Below are 17581 nucleotides of genomic sequence, written 5' to 3' on the forward strand. Positions count from 1 at the left end.
GTGGATGTAGGTTTGCTTGCTGAGCTTGAAGGTTCATGTTCAGGCGTTTCGTCATCATACTAGGTAGCATCTTCAGTGAGCCAAACACATAAATACAAAGCAGGAATCATCGGCAGTGCTTTGTCCGGAGGCTCACTGAAGATGTTACCGAGTGGGCTGAAGATGAACCTCCCAGCTCAGCGAGCAAGCCTACATCCAGAATCTCAACCTGAGCTACAAATCGTCTCAAAACTCACTAATGCGGAGAATGTGCAAACTCCACACAGACAGTCGCCTGAGGCTGGAATCGAACTCAAGTCTCTGGCACTGTGAGGCAGCAGTGCTAACCACTGAGCCACCATGCCACCCATAAAGCAGCTCAGGGATTTCAACCCCTTGAGAGTATCACTTGTATCAAAATTAACCCCTTAATTTTTATTTCATATTTAATCTCAAAAACAAGTCTAGGTGATGCATTGCTATTGCGAGTGTGTTTTATGACCCGAGCCACACACGCGGGATTAGGTCTCTCTGTGTGATATTATGGAAGTGTTGGAGGTGAAGGTTTCGAACCCTTTACATGTAAGTCCTTAACAGTGACATGCATGTCAGTGACCTGCATTTTGGACCAGCCTGTGAACCAGCTGGAGGAGTCTCATGGTCCACCAGGGGTCCACAGTCCGCATATTAAGAACCAGTTAGAGTGGCACAGTGGCTCATTGGGATGGCATGGTGGTTAACACTGCCATCTCACAGCACCAGGGACCCGGGTTCAATTCGAGCCTTAGGTGTCTGTCTGTGTGGGATTTGCACATCCTCCCCATGTCTGCGTGCGTTTCTTCTGGTTTCTTCCCACAGGCCAAAGGATATGCAGGTTAGGTGGATTAGCCATGCTAAATTGCCCATAACGTCCATGGGATATGCAGGCTAGGTGGGTTAGCCATGAGAAATGCAGAGATGGGATGGGTCTGGGAGGGATGCTCTTTGAAGGGTTGGTGCGGACTTGATGGGCCGAATGGCCTGCTTCCATGCTGTGGTGATTCGACAATTTTCATTGATTTAGAGGGGAGATTATGAGAAATTTTACCTGGTTTGTTCAGATCTACCTGAAAAGGTGCTGGAAGTTGATTCCATCAATGATTTGCAAAGATATCAGGATGAGTGATTGAGAATAAGGAAGTTATGGCAGGGCCTCCCAAAACCAGGGTCAGGATTCCAAGTGGGATCAGCAGCTAACAGAGCAAGGAGGCAGGTTCGGAAGTTGAATTGCATCTCACGCTGTTGGCATCAATCTGATCCAGGTGATGGTAGAGACTCCAACTGTTTCCATCACAGAGCTCACCAACATTACTGATCGGTTTTTACGGTGAATGCCTATCATTTTTTACCATCAACACCCTTCCCATTATCACTACCAAAGCTCAACAGTGGTTGTTGCTCCCTATGACTATGGGTAGACACTTTTGTCATATTTCTTATAATTCCAGAATTTCATCTTCATTTGCCTTCGATTCCTCAAGCTTCTATCTGTCGCGATCACTGCTGTAAGAAGAAGTTAGTCATTGCCTTGTGTATTTCAGAACTTCTCTATCTCCACACTTGGATATGAGATGGTCAAGCCCATTAGATAGTTAAATCTGGCAAGCCTTGGAGGTACCTTACCAGATTCACAATTGAGACCATGATAACCGGTTTCACAGAAGCACTTGTAATGTGTGGCACTGTTCTGGCACCATCCTCCATTCTTGCACGGTTTTGATGCACAGTTGTCATTTTCTGCTAAGATAAAGTTATTTTGTAATTGATCGAGGAAATTGCAACTCAAAATAGCGACACAAGAACTGGCAACGTGAAATGGAATCAGACCTTTTCACAAATACTCAGTTTTCTTTCTCAGTATTTCAGTGTGATGTTCCCCCCTCCAACACCCATACCAGCCTGGCTTGGAAGTATATTATCTGGGAACTCACTCTGTAATGGCATCGTGTGTGTGTCCAGACACCCACAGTTCAGTAAGGCAGCTTACACCTTTTCAAGGGTGATTGGGAACGGGCAATAAATGCTGGCCTCACCAGTGATGCCGTATCCCATGAAAGAAAAATTTTAAAAGGCAATGATGCTTGCAATAATAAGTAGCCAGTGGAAATTGAATCCACAATCTACAAAACGAGCTGCATGATTGTTCATGTTGAGTCAGAGACATAGTTGCCAGAGACACCATGATCCAAACACAGTAAAATGTTGCTGCTTTCACTTTCCTCAATTTGCTTATCCCACATACGTGGTCTCCCATTGAGGCACAAATGTTTGGTCACCCATGTTAAACAAGTAAAACCAGCAAACCAAAAATGTTACGTGCCAGACACAGCGACATCTGGTGGCGTGGGAGTACACTGCAACTCTTTTTGAAAAGGAAGGGAGGCTCTCCAGACACATGGTGTGGACGAGTTGGTGTTGGACTGGGGTGGGCAAAGTTCGAAATCACACCACACCCGGTTATCGTCCGACAGGTTTAATTAGAACTACAAGCTTTCTGAATGCTGCTCCTTTGCCATGTGCCCTATGAACCTGCCCCACCTGATGAAGGAGCAGCACTCTGAAACTTTGTACTTCCAAATAAACCTGTTGGAGTAGAACCTGGTGTTGTGTGATTTTTAACTTTCTCCCGACTCAGACATATGTAGTAGTCTGAGGACACACTTCAGTGTTGCTTCTTTTGTATCTGAGAGATAATCCTGCAGGCACAGCAAAATCTAGTTTTGTGAGACAACACTGCATCATCTCTGCATGCTTTATGATGGGGAAATAGTCCTCCAGCCAGACATATTGAGTGGTGTGGGAACGCACTGTAGACCTGCATCCATTATAACTGAGAGATAGTCTTTCAGATGCACTGTTATCTAGTGGCACAAGAACACTGCACCTCTGCATCTTTTTGAAGATGGAGATCTCTCGTACTGTGGGAATATGCTGCATCCTTTATGCATTGGAGATAGTCCTCCAGATACAGACTGGCTTAACCTGATGGAATCAGATGAAATATTCAGTGATGTGGGCATCACACGCATGTTTGACAGCATTTACAATGGGCTGCAGTCAATTGGATTCATGACCCGATCTGGTTCGACCTTGGACCTGGATAAGCTCAACATTGTCGCTGTAAGGGTCAGTGCGACAACATGGCTGTCTGGGAGTCAGTGTACGCAAGCGGCGAGAAGAGGCCTAGTTACTGCCAGCTAGGGAAAATGGAGAGGGAAAGCGCATGACAGGTGATCAGCCGCCATGTTTTCAAAAGAAATTGGATTGACAACTAATTCAGATGAGCACCTCATGACCCCCTCCCCCAAAGATTTGGTGCCCTACCTATCTCTGGGATTCCAATGACCCTTTCAAAATCTCCGTTAAATTAACCTTCCTCAAGAGTTAGTGTAAACATCAGTCACTCCACCCCAGTAATTACAGACTGATAGCCTTTACCAATCTCGCAGGTCCTGCCTTCATAGCCTGTCCGACAGGTACAGTTGTAATCACTGATGTTCCTGTGACAGGTCCCACCATTCAGGCAAGGGGTCGATGCACATGCATCTTTCTGAGCTGAAACAAGACAGACCATTTAGAAAAAAAGGATGATAAAAAAATTGCTAGTGTCATCAAATGAATAAATGATCAAAAATTGCCGTCCATCCAATCGCAATAAATAAAACACGACAATTGGCCACTCAGCCCACCCAATCCCTGTCAGCATTCAGTTCCACAAGAGGAAAGAGTTTTCATGATATTTACCCATCCCTCTCCTTCAACTATTCTTTCCAAGAAAACATTTAAAATAAACCAGCCTAATCAGGTATATGTCCAGGGTCGGTTGGACTTGAAACGAGACCTCGTGGCTCAGAGGTAGGGGCACTACCCTGCGTCACATGAGTCCTAGTCTAGTCTTTAGTGTTGACAGTTTCTGGCTCAGTTGTTAACCCGAGAGGACCACAGTCTCTCAGCTTTCTGAGCGATGCAAGTACTAAAAGTGGCGAGGCAAGTTGACATGTCAGTGAAGCATGGAGAAAGTGAGGGCTGCAGATGCTAGAATTCAAAGTCAACAGTGTGGTGCTGGAAAAGCACAGCAGGTCAGGCAGCATCCGAGGAGCAGGAGAATCGACGTTTTAAGCATAAGCCCTTCATCAGGAATGCTGGGATGTCTCTGGGAGCCAGTGTGATTGACTGGCTGATGCACTTTCGGAAATCAGCGTAGAACATTGAGCAGCAATGGCCTGGTGGTATTATCGCCGGATTGCTAATCTTGACACCGAGGTAAATTCTGGGGACCGAGGTTTGAAACCTGCCTTGGCAGGTAGTGGAGTTTTAATTCAATAAATATCTGGAATTGAGAGTCTAATGACTGAAACCATTATTGGAAAAACCCATCTGGTTCACTAATGTCTTTGAGGGAAGGAAGCTGCCATCCTCACCTGGTCTGGCCTACATGTGACTCCAGACCCACAGCAACATGGCTGACTCTTAACTGCCTTCTGGGAAATTAAGAATGGTCAATAAATGCTGGCCCATCCAGCAACACCCCCCATTTCACGAATGAAGAAAAAGAAAAGTGTTGAAGTTTCTGAGGTGGAATTTTTCTAATCACCAGCACTCGCTGCAACAGAGATTTGGAGAGAGAAGGACTGTGGTAGCAGCTGTCAAACCATAATTGGACACAGTCTTCTCAACCTTTCCCGAATTGCTGCTGGAATGCTGCTAGACTGTCTCGCTGGGCACATGCCCCCTGTAAGCTGATGAGCCATGTAGGGGTCCTGCTCACCTCTGGGAAAACAGGAATAATGTGGAAAAGTGAGATCTGCTTTTGCAGGGTGTGAACCATCAACACAGAAATTACCCCTGGTCAAAACATGTGGAGGAAGGAACACTTCCGGGATTTAGATTCTGCCAGCTTTCCAAATCCTTCATGGTGACAAAGTGCTGGGAGGATCGAAACGTCTGGGTCTGTGCCCCAGCAATTACCCATGCGGGATTATTGAATGCACTGACCCAACATCTCTCCATTCCATTTTTTAAATAATGGTCAGGTGAGGCGTCATTGTACTGGTGTCAGAGCGATTGTAATCCTATGTACATAGCAGCTGAGTCGACTGAGAATGTTAAAAGTGCACAGATCTTTGTGACAGGGAACTGGCAGATTCAACACCAAAAAAACCCCACAATGTGGCACCAGAGCTATTCCTCCTAATAAAGGGTGGCACGGTGGCACAGTGGTTAGCACTGCTGCCTCACAGCGCCTGAGACCCGGGTTCAAATCCTGCCTCGGGCAACTCTCTGTGTGGAGGTTGCACATTCTCCCCGTGTCTGCGTGGGTTTCCTCCGGGTGCTCCGGTTTCCTCCCACAGTCCAAAGATGTGCAGGTTAGGTGAATTGGCCATGCTAAATTGCCCGTCATGTTAGGTGAAGGGGTGAAATGTAGGAGAATGGGTCTGGGTGGGTTGCTCTTCGGAGGGTCGGTGTGGACTTGTTGGGCCAAAGGGTCTGTTTCCACACTGTAAGTAATCTAGTCTAAATAGTTGGCTCAAGTGAGCAGCCAGATGGTCAGAGAACTTGGTGGTATTTGGAGTTCATTTTTGGACTCTCGATAGCCCAAAGAAATGGCAGAATTCTTGGCGAGTGTACAGTATATTTGGGCTATATCTTGTGTGGGGGAATGACACTTACAGAACATGAATCTCTAAAGTAGAGGGACACAGAGCAGCTGGTCCAATGTTACAGAACCAATGGATGCCTAGTTGCCTCTGAGTTGCGAGGGTGAAGGACAACATTTAACAAGTGGCAAAACCTCTGGAAAGGGAGAGAACACAGCCGAAGCTCATGGTCCACCTTTGAATTCATAACCGAGGTAGAGGTATGTTTAAGGATTTGTAGAGCAGGAATTCCCAGACTGAGGGTTGGGATCCCATACGGGGACATGAGCTGAAATAGTGTGGTCAGAGGCAGCAATGTCCTACCCTCCTCCCTTTTCTGTCATGTATGATTCCCACAACAGCCTATTCTCACTCCAACAGGAGAGAGTTATCGATTGATTAATTGTTGTCTGTTATTTGCCACTTTATAAAACAAAGAGAGCAGCTGGGAAACAGCAATCGCAACGTCGTTGTTGGAGGGATAGACATAGATAATGGAGTTATAGGCTAGTAAGGCATTGGGGGATTAGTTTGGGATTGATACAGGATTGTAGGAAGCGACTGAGGCATGGGAATTGTTTGGGATTGATACAGGGCTATGGTTTGTGAGTGAGGCAGTGAGATTAATTTGGGATTGATACAGGGCTATGGTTTGTGAGTGAGGCAGTGAGATTAATTTGGGATTGATACAGGGCTATGGTTTGTGAGTTAGGCAGTGAGATTAATTTGGGATTGATACAGGGCTATGGTTTGTGAGTGAGGCAGTGAGATTAATTTGGGATTGATACAGGACTGTTATGAGACAGTGACACAGTCTGATTCTTTTTGGGATTGATACAGGGCTATGGGAAGAGAGTGAGACAGTGGGATTAGTTTGAAATTGATACAAGGCCATGGTGAGGGAGTGGGGCAGTGTTATTAGTTTGAGGATTGAGACAATGATTGAGGATTGGACAAGTAGTGAGGCATTGGGATAAGTTTGGTATTGATACAGGATTATGGGGAGCGAGTATGGTACTGGGATTAGTGTGGGATTGGTGCAATAGTATGGGGAAAGAGTGGGGCAGTGGGGTTAGTTTGGGATTGTTGCAAGGCTATGAGCAGAAAGTGAGGGAATGGAGGTGTGCTTTGAGTTCCCCATAAGAGAGTTAGAACCGACATGATGAGCCATTAACCTCTTTCTGTGCTGCAAATGCCTCGAATTCTTGAGTTGCTCAAATTGTAGGCAGTTGCATTAACTCAATCACCATTTGACTTTAAAAGGTAAATAAGCGAGATTGGGGATAGCAATTTTCTGTGTTAAGGTTCTGTCAAGAGTGATCAGTCTGTTTTGAAAGCACATGTTTTTGCAGCTGCTGGAGGGTTTTACAGTTTGGATTGGGATTATAGGTGGGTTAGGGCAGCACTCCCCAAACCATTTCCATTGTGAACAGATTGTTGTGAGCTCTGAACTGAGTGGGTACAGGTGGGGAGCGTGGTGGAGAGGTGTGAGACCAGAACGTCGAGATACAAGTGTAGAATGTTTACAGCATGAGACAGGCCCATCAGCCCAAAGTGTCCATGCCAGTCATCAAGTGAATCACGTTTTCCAGCATGTGTGACTTGGTGTGGGGGAGCAGGAGGAGGAAGAGGGGGTCAACGTGGGAATGGCGAGGGGGCTTTGGAGAGCTGTGAGAGTGCTAGTGACCAGGGTGAGGGGGTTGGGGATGCAGAGAGGGAGCTGTTCAAGACAGGTCAGTTTTTAAATAAAATGCACCCAGTTTTCCACTAGATCAGGAATTGGCCCTCACAGATTGGCCAGTTGGGTCATGGTCAGTACAAGACAAACACAGGAATCTAAAGAGGACTTGTTTGGAACTCTACACCAGCCATTGTCTGAGACCTTGCTACACGAAAGTTCGCAACTGCAGGGGAGAGTGTCACAACACAGAGTATGGAGCTCTCGACAAAGGATTGGAGGTGGGACTAGGCGTTGCTGTGGAGTTATGGGTGTCTTGGTCAGTGTCAGAAACTGCTATGGCTAACTCTGCATTTGGGTGCATTGTCTTTTTGCATAGTGGCCTGGTTTATATTGGCTGCATTTGCATAGTAACCTCAATTGCAGTCAGTGTGAACAGAGGGGATGCAGCCTTGGATTTGAGGCAAACAAGTGGCTAACAGTGGAGAGGAGTTCTGTTGGAGCTGTAACCTCACCAGCGGTGTGTCAGAAATCCTGAGAGAGTAGGCACCTCCTGAATCTGGGCGGCACGGTGGCACAGTGGTTAGCACTGCTGCCTCACAGCGCCTGAGACCCGGGTTCAATTCCCGCCTCAGGCGACTGACTGTGTGGAGTTTGCACGTTCTCCCCGTGTCTGCGTGGGTTTCCTCCCACAGTCCAAAGATGTGCAGGCCAGGTGAATTGGCCATGCTTAAATTGCCCATAGTGTTAGGTAAGGGGTAAATGTAGATGTAGGGGTATGGGTGGGTTACGCTTCGGCGGGGCAGTGTGGACTTGTTGGGCCGAAGGGCCTGTTTCCACACTGTAAGTAATCTAATCTAATCTATGCCCCCACAGCATTAATCTGGGTTATCAGTCCAGCAATAATACCACTATACTGCCGTATGTTTCCACCATCAACTTCAGGCAGTACACTTTGGGTCTTAACAATATATTCTTCTCATTTCAACACTGGTACATTTTCTAATATGGCAGCACAGAGGCTCAGTGGTTAGTCCTGTTGCCTCACAGCACCAGCGACCTGGGCTTGATTCCACCCTCAGGTGACTGTCTGTGTGGAGTTTGCACATTCTCCCTGTGTCTGCGTGGGTTCCCTCCAGGTGCACCGGTTTCCCCCCCTAGTTCAAAGGTGTGTAGTTTAGCTGGACTGGCCATGCTAAATTCCTGATGAAGGGCTCCTGCCTGAAACGTCGACTCTCCTGCTCCTCGGATGCTGCCTGACCTGCTGTGCTTTTCCAGCACCGCTCTAATCTTAACTCTGATCTCCGACATCTGCAGTCCTCACTTTCGCCTGGCCATGCTTAATTGCCCAGGGATAGTGCAGGGCTGGGTGGGTTTGCCAAGGGAAATACAGGGTGTCAAGGATAGGGTATGGGAATGGATCTGGGTGGATGGGTGTGATTTGATGGGCTGATACTGTCAGGATTGGATGATGGTCCAATACCCATGCTCTCTGGTTAGCAAACCTGCTGTGTGCGGAACCGGGGTGTCTCGACGTAAATGCGATCAAGGAACTTGATCATTTTTAACATCTTCATCGAATCTCCTTTTAACCTTCTCAGTTTTATGGAGATCGTGACCTGTTCCACTCATCACTCCTCAAAACTAAGACCCTTTCATTTCCGGGCACCATTCCGGTTAAATTCTTCTGCAGTCTGTCCAACTCTTTGACATCACCTACAATTGTCAATACTTCAGGGGAAATCTCACCAAGTACAAAAGTGACTCACCAGCGTAAGACTTCACGAATTGCCACTAGAGAAAGAAAACAAAACGTTACAATATGTAAAGAAACAATATCTTAGTGACTACTTTTGCGACAAGCATCCACATTGTATGACCTGGATTATAGGGTCGACAGTATTCAGAAATAAAGACAAAAATAAAACTATCGTGCATGCTGGAAATCTGAAATAAAAATAGAAACTGCAGAAAATAATCAGCAGGTAAGTCCACATCAGTGGAGAGAGAGAGATACACAGTTAAAAACTTCAGGTCAGTGCTCTGTCACCTGAGGTTCTGAAGGTTGGTCAATTCACTGAAATATTTACGTTGCTTGACCAACAAAAGGTCCATTGTCGCTTGGAGGTTCCAGACATGCCTCAGAATCAGAAGGCTGTGTGGGGTTCACTTCTATCTTTATAGAGGGCTGTGTGGGGATCACTTCTATCTTTATAGAGGGCTGTGTGGGGATCACTTCTATCTTTATAGAGGGCTGTGTGGGGATCACTTCTATCTTTATAGAGGGCTGTGTGAGGATCACTTCTATCTTTATAGAGGGCTGTGTGGAGATCACTTCTATCTTTATAGAGGGCTGTGAGGGGTTCACTTCTATCTTTATAGAGGGCTGTGTGGGGTTCACTTCTATCTTTATAGAGGGCTGTGTGGGGATCACTTCTATCTTTATAGAGGGCTGTGTGGGGATCACTTCTATCTTTATAGAGTGCTGTGTGGGGTTCACTTCTATCTTTATAGAGGGCTGTGTGGGGTTCACTTCTATCTTTGTAGAGGGCTGTGTGGGGATCACTTCTATCTTTGTAGAGGGCTGTGTGGGGATCACTTCTATCTTTATAGAGGGCTGTGTGGGGATCACTTCTATCTTTATAGTGGGCTGTGTGGGGATCACTTCTATCTTTATAGAGGGCTGTGTGGGGATCACTTCTATCTTTATAGAGGGCTGTGTGGGGATCACTTCTAACTTTATGGAGGGCTGTGTGGGGATCACTTCTATCTTTATAGAGGGCTGTGTGGGGATCACTTCTATCTTTATAGAGGGCTGTGTGGGGATCACTTCTATCTTTATAGAGGGCTGTGTGGGGATCACTTCTATCTTTATGGAGGGCTGTGTGGGGATCACTTCTATCTTTATAGAGGGCTGTGTGGGGATCACTTCTATCTTTATAGAGGGCTGTGTGGGGATCATTTCTATCTTTATAGAGGGCTGTGTGGGGATCACTTCTATCTTTATAGAGGGCTGTGTGGGGTTCACTTCTATCTTGATAGAGGGCTGTGTGGGGATCACTTTTATCTTTATAGAGGGCTGTGTGGGGTTCACTTCTATCTTTATAGAGGGCTGTGTGGGGATCACTTCTATCTTTATAGAGGGCTGTGTGGGGTTCACTTCTATCTTTATAGAGGGCTGTGTGGGGTTCACTTGTATCTTTATAGAGGGCTGTGTGGGGTTCACTTCTATCTTTATAGGGGGCTGTGTGAGGATCACGTCTATCTTTATAGAGGACTGTGTGGGGATCACTTCAATCTTTATAGAGGGCTGTGTGGGGTTCACTTCTATCTTTATAGAGGGCAGTGTGGGGTTCACTTCTATCTTTATAGAGGGCTGTGTGGGGATCACGTCTATCTTTATCGAGGGCTGTGTGGGGATCACTTCTATCTTTATAGGGGGCTGTGTGGGGTTCACTTCTATCTTTATAGGGGGCTGTGTGGGGTTCACTTCTATCTTTATAGAGGGCTGTGTGGGGATCACTTCTATCTTTGTAGAGGGCTGTGTGAGGATCACGTCTATCTTTATAGAGGGCTGTGTGGGGATCACTTCTATCTTTATAGAAGGATATGTGGGGTTCACTTCTATCTTTATAGGGGGCTGTGTGTGGTTCACTTCTATCTTTATAGAGGGCTGTGTGAGGATCACGTCTATATTTATAGAGGGCTGTGTGGGGATCACTTCTATCTTTATAGGGGGCTGTGTGGGGTTCACTTCTATCTTTATAGAGGGCTGTGTGGGGATCACTTCTATCTTTATAGAAGGATGTGTGGGGTTCACTTCTATCTTTATAGAGGGCTGTATGGGGTTCACTTCTATCTTTATAGAGGGCTGTATGAGGTTCACTTCTATCTTTATAGAGGGCTGTATGGGGTTTACTTCTATCTTTATAGGGGGCTGTGTGGTGTTCACTTCTATCTTTATAGAGGGCTGTGAGGGGATCACTTCTATCGTTATAGAGGGCTGTGTGGGGTTCACTTCTATCTTTATAGAGGGCTGTGTGGGGATCACTTCAATCTTTATAGGGGGCTGTGTGGGGTTCACTTCTATCTTTATAGAGGGCTGTATGGGGTTCACTTCTATCTTTATAGAGGGCCGTGTGGGGTTCACTTCTATCTTTATAGAGGGCTGTATGGGGTTCACTTCTATCTTTATAGAGGGCCGTGTGGGGTTCACTTCTATCTTTATACAAGGATGTGTGGGGTTCACTTCTATCTTTATAGAGGGCTGTGTGGGGATCACTTCTATCTTTATAGAGGGCTGTGTGAGGATCACTTCTATCTTTATAGAGGGATGTGTGGGGTTCACTTCTATCTTTATAGAGGGCAGTGTGGGGTTCACTTCTATCTTTATAGAAGGATGTGTGAGGTTCACTTCTACCTTTACAGAGGGCTGTGTGGGGTTCACTTCTACCTTTACAGAGGGCTGTGTGGGGTTCACTTCGATCTTTATAGAGGGCTGTGTGCGGTTCACTTCTATATTTATAGAGGGGTGTGTGGGGTTCACTTCTATCTTTATAGAGGGCTGTGTGCGGTTCACTTCTATATTTATAGAGGGGTGTGTGGGGTTAACTTCTATCTTTATAGAGGGCTGTATGGGGTTCACTTCTATCTTTATAGAGGGCTGTGTCGGGTTAACTTCTGTCTTTAAAGAGGGCTGTGTGGGGATCACTTCTATCTTTATAGAGGGCTGTGTGGGGTTCACTTCTATCTTTATAGAGGGCTGTGTGGGGTTCACTTCTATCTTTATAGAGGGCTGTGTGGGGATCACTTCTATCGTTATAGAGGGCTGTGTGGGGTTCACTTCTATCTTTATAGAGGGCTGTGTGGGGTTCACTTCTATCTTTATAGAGGGCTGTGTGGGGATCACTTTTATCTTTATAGAGGGCTGTGTGGGGTTCACTTCTATCTTTATAGAGGGCTGTGTGGGGATCACTTCTATCTTTATAGAGAGCTGTGTTGGGATCACTTCAATCTTTATAGAGGGCTGTGTGGGGTTCACTTCTATCTTTATAGAGGGCTGTGTGGGGTTCACTTCTACCTTTATAGAGGGCTGTGTGGGGTTCACTTCTATCTTTATAGAGGGCTGTGTGGGGTTCACTTCTAACTTTATAGAAGGCTGTGTGGGGATCACTTCTATCTTTATAGAGGGCTGTGTGGGGTTCACTTCTATCTTTATAGAGGGCTGTGTCAGGTTCACTTCTATCTTTATAGAGGGCTGTGTGGGGTTCACTTCTATCTTTATAGAGGGCTGTGTGGGGTTCACTTCTATCTGTATAGAGGGCTGTGTGGGGTTCACTTCTATCTTTATAGAAGGCTGTGTGGGGTTCACTTCTATTTTTATAGAGGGCTGTGTGGGGTTCACTTCTATCTTTATAGAGGGCAGTGTGGGATTCACTTCTATCTTTATAGAAGGCTGTGTGGGGTTCACTTCTATCTTTATAGAGGGCTGTGTGGGGTTCACTTCTATCTTTATAGAGGGCTGTGTGGGGTTCACTTCCATATGTATAGAGGGCTATGTAGGGATCACTTCTATCTTTATAGAGGGCTGTGTGTGTTTCACTTCTAACTTCGGGGCGGCACGGTGGCACAGTGGTTAGCACTGCTGCCTCACAGCGCCAGGGACCACGGTTCGATTCCAGCCTCGGGTGACCGTCTGTGTGGAGTTTGCACATTCTCCCCGTGTCTGTGTGGGTTTCCTCCGGGTGCTCCGGTTTCCTCCCACAGTCCAAAGATGGGCAGGGTCAGGTGAATTGGACATGATAAATTGCCCGTAGTGTTAGGTAAGGGGTAAATGTAGGGGAAGGGTTGGGCTGCGCTTCGGCGGGTCGATGTGGACTTGTTGGGCCGAAGGGCCTGTTTCCACACAGTAAGTCTAATCTATTCTTTAGGAAGGCTGTGTGGGGATCACTTCTATCTTTATAGAGGGCTGTGTGGGGATCACTTCTATCTTTACAGAGGGCTGTGTGGGGATCACTTCTATCTTTAAAGAGGGCTGTGTGAGGATCACTTCTATCTTTATAGAGGGCTGTGTGGGGATCACTTCTATCTTTATAGAGGGCTGTGTGGGGATCACTTCTATCTTTATAGAGGGCTGTGTGAGGATCACTTCTATCTTTATAGAGGGCTGTGTGGGGATCACTTCTATCTTTATAGAGGGCTGTGTGGGGTTCACTTCTATCTTTATAGAGTGCTGTGTGGGGATCACTTCTATCTTTATAGAGGGCTGTGTGGGGTTCACTTCTATCGTAATAGAGGGCTGTGTGGGGATCACTTCTATCTTTAAAGAGGGCTGTGTGAGGATCACTTCTATCTTTATAGAGGGCTGTGTGGGGATCACTTCTATCTTTATAGAGGGCTGTGTGGGGTTCATTTCTATCTTTTAGAGTGCTGTGTGGGGATCACTTCTATCTTTATAGAGGGCTGTGTGGGGTGCACTTCTATCGTAATAGAGGGCTGTGTGGGGTTCACTTCTATCTTTATAGAGGGCTGTGTGGGGTTCACTTCTATCTTTATAGAGGTCTGTGTGGGTTTCACTTCTACCTTTACAGAGGGCTGTGTGGGGATCACTTCTATCTTTATATAGGGCTGTGTGGGTTTCACTTCTATCTTTATAGAGGGCTGTGTGAGGGTCACGTCTATCTTTATAGAGGGCTGTATGGGTTTCACTTGTATCTTTATAGAGGGCTGTATGAGGGTCACTTCTATGGTTATAGAGGGCTGTGTGGTGTTCACTTCTATCTTTATAGAGGGCTGTGCGGGGTTCACTTCTATCTTTATAGAGGGATGTGTGGAGTTCACTTCTATGTTTATAGAGGGCTGTGTGGGGTTCACTTCTATCTTTATAGAGGGCTGTGTGGAGTTCACTTCTATCTTTATAGAGGGCTGTGTGGGGATCACTTCTATCTTTATAGAGGGCTGTGTGGTGTTCACTTCTATCTTTATAGAGGGCTGTGCGGGGTTCACTTCTATCTTTATAGAGGGATGTGTGGAGTTCACTTCTATCTTTATAGAGGGCTGTGTGGGGATCAAATTCTATCTTTATAGAGGGCTGTGTGGGGTTCACTTCTACCTTTATAGAAGCTATGTGGAGTTCACCTCTATCTTTATCGAGGGCTGTGTGAGGATCACTTCTATATTTATAGTGGGCTGTGTGGGGTTCACTTCTATCTTTATAGAGGGCTGTGTGAGGATCACTTCTATCTTTATAGAGGGCTGTGTGGGGATCACTTCTATCTTTATAGAGGGCTGTGTGGGGATCCCTTCTATCTTTATAGAGGGCTGTGAGGGGATCACTTCTATCTTTATAGAGGGCTGTGTAGGGATCACTTCTATCTTTATAGAGGGCTGTGTGGGGTTCACTTCTATCTTTATAGAGAGCTGTTTGGGGTTCACTTCTACCTTTATAGAGGGCTGTGTGGGGTTCACTTCTATCTTTATAGAGGGCTGTGTGAGGATCACTTCTATCTTTATAGAGGGGTGTGTGGGGTTCACTTCTATCTTTATAGAGAGCTGTTTGGGGTTTTCTTATATCTTTATAGAGGGCTGTGTGGGGATCACTTCTATCTTTATAGAGGGCTGTGTGGGGTTCACTTCTACCTTTATAGAGGGCTGTGTGGGGTTAACTTCTATCTTTATAGAGGGCTGTGTGGGGTTCACTTCTATCTTTTTAGAGGGCTGTGTGGGGTTCACTTTTATCTTTATAGAGGGCTGTGTGGGGTTCACTTCTATCTTTATAGAGGGCTGTGTGGGGTTCACTTCTATCTTTTTAGAGGGCTGTGTGGGGTTCACTTCTATCTTTATAGAGGGCTGTGTGGGGTTCACTTCTATCTTTATAGAGGGCTGTGTGGGGTTCACTTCTATCTTTATAGAGGTCTGTGTGGGGTTCACTTCTATCTTTATAGGGGGCTGTGTGGGGTTCACTTCTATCTTTATAGAGGTCTGTGTGGGGTTCACTTCTGTCTTTATAGAGGGCTGTGTGGGGTTCACTTCTGTCTTTATAGAGGGCTGTGTGGGGTTCACTTCTATCTTTATAGAGGTCTGTGTGGGGTTCACTTCTGTCTTTATAGAGGGCTGTGTGGGGTTCACTTCTATCTTTATAGGGGGCTGTGTGGGGTTCACTTCTATCTTTATAGAGGCGTGTGTGGGGATCACTTCTATCTTTATAGAGGGCTGTGTGGGGTTCACTTCTATCTTTATAGAGGTCTGTGTGGGGTTCACTTCTATCTTTATAGAGGGCTGTGTGGGGTTCACTTCTATCTTTATAGAGGTCTGTGTGGGGTTCACTTCTATCTTTATAGAAGGCTGTGTGGGGATCACTTCTATCTTTATAGAGGTCTGTGTGGGGTTCACTTCTGTCTTTATAGAGGGCTGTGTGGGGTTCACTTCTATCTTTATAGGGGGCTGTGTGGGGTTCACTTCTATCTTTATAGAGGTCTGTGTGGGGTTCACTTCTGTCTGTTTGGGGGCTGTGTGGGGTTCACTTCTATCTTTATAGGGGGCTGTGTGGGGTTCACTTCTATCTTTATAGAGGGCTGTGTGGGGTTCACTTCTATCTTTATAGAGGTGTGTGTGGGGATCACTTCTATCTTTATAGAGGGCTGTGTGGGGTTCACTTCTATCTTTATAGAGGGTAGTGTGGGGTTCACTTCTATCTTTATAGAGGGCTGTGAGGGGTTCACTTCTATCTTTATAGAGGGCTGTGTGGGGATCACTTCTATCTTTATAGAGGTCTGTGTGGGGTTCACTTCTATCTTTATAGAGGGCTGTGAGGGGATCACTTCTATCTTTATAGAGGGCTGTGTGGGGATCACTTCTATCTTTATAGAGGGCTGTGTGGGGTTCACTTCTATCTTTATAGAGGGCTGTGTGGGGTTCACTTCTGTCTTTATAGAGGGCTGTTTGGGGTTCACTTCTATCTTTATAGAGGGCTGTGTGGGGATCACTTCTATCTTTATAGAGGGCTGTGTGGGGTTCACTTCTGTCTTTATAGAGGGCTGTGTGGGTTTCACTTCTATCTTTATAGGGGGCTGTGTGGGGTTCACTTCTATCTTTATACGGGGCTGTGTGGGGATCACTTCTATCTTTATACGGGGCTGTGTGGGGATCACTTCTATCTTTATAGAGGGCTGTGTGGGGTTCACTTCTACCTTTATAGAGGGCTGTGTGGGGTTCACTTCTATCTTTATAGAGGGCTGTGTGGGGTTCACTTCTATCTTTTTAGAGGGCTGTGTGGGGTTCACTTCTATCTTTATAGAGGGCTGTGTGGGGTTCACTTCTATCTTTTTAGAGGGCTGTGTGGGGTTCACTTCTATCTTTATAGAGGGCTGTGTGGGCTTCACTTCTATCTTTATAGAGGGCTGTGTGGGGTTCACTTCTATCTTGAAAGAGGTCTGTGTGGGGTTCACTTCTATCTTTATAGAGGGCTGTGTGGGGTTCACTTCTATCTTTATAGAGGTCTGTGTGGGGTTCACTTCTGTCTTTATAGAGGGCTGTGTGGGTTTCACTTCTGTCTTTATAGAGGGCTGTGTGGGGTTCACTTCTATCTTTATAGAGGTCTGTGTGGGGTTCACTTCTGTCTTTATAGAGGGCTGTGTGGGGTTCACTTCTATCTTTATAGGGGGCTGTGTGGGGTTCACTTCTATCTTTATAGAGGCGTGTGTGGGGATCACTTCTATCTTTATAGAGGGCTGTGTGGGGTTCACTTCTATCTTTATAGAGGTCTGTGTGGGGTTCACTTCTATCTTTATAGAGGGCTGTGTGGGGTTCACTTCTATCTTTATAGAGGTCTGTGTGGGGTTCACTTCTATCTTTATAGAAGGCTGTGTGGGGATCACTTCTATCTTTATAGAGGTCTGTGTGGGGTTCACTTCTGTCTTTATAGAGGGCTGTGTGGGGTTCACTTCTATCTTTATAGGGGGCTGTGTGGGGTTCACTTCTATCTTTATAGAGGGCTGTGTGGGGATCACTTCTATCTTTATAGAGGTCTGTGTGGGGTTCACTTCTATCTTTATAGAGGTGTGTGTGGGGATCACTTCTATCTTTATAGAGGGCTGTGTGGGGTTCACTTCTATCTTTATAGAGGGTAGTGTGGGGTTCACTTCTATCTTTATAGAGGGCTGTGAGGGGTTCACTTCTATCTTTATAGAGGGCTGTGTGGGGATCACTTCTATCTTTATAGAGGGCTGTGTGGGGTTCACTTCTATCTTTA

At 46.0% G+C, this 17581-nt stretch overlaps 1 protein-coding gene across 3 annotated transcripts in view; it reads right to left on the reverse strand.

The window, feature by feature from the left end:
- Positions 1-17581, reverse strand: part of LOC140486089 (coagulation factor X-like) — a 130410-nt gene that overhangs the window by 20925 nt on the left and 91904 nt on the right. For 2 of the 3 annotated variants that reach the window (XM_072584741.1, XM_072584738.1), the window contains exons 3-5: positions 9102-9126; positions 3457-3573; positions 1642-1758 (exon numbers count right to left, since the gene is read on the reverse strand). In XM_072584741.1, the coding sequence (XP_072440842.1) occupies positions 1642-1758; positions 3457-3573; positions 9102-9126 (259 nt within the window). The remainder of the gene's footprint in view (positions 1-1641; positions 1759-3456; positions 3574-9101; positions 9127-17581) is intronic. The other variant, XM_072584740.1, reaches the window with a different exon arrangement.

This window comes from Chiloscyllium punctatum, chromosome 15 (genome assembly GCF_047496795.1).
Source record: "Chiloscyllium punctatum isolate Juve2018m chromosome 15, sChiPun1.3, whole genome shotgun sequence".
Taxonomy (NCBI): Eukaryota; Metazoa; Chordata; class Chondrichthyes; order Orectolobiformes; family Hemiscylliidae; genus Chiloscyllium; species Chiloscyllium punctatum.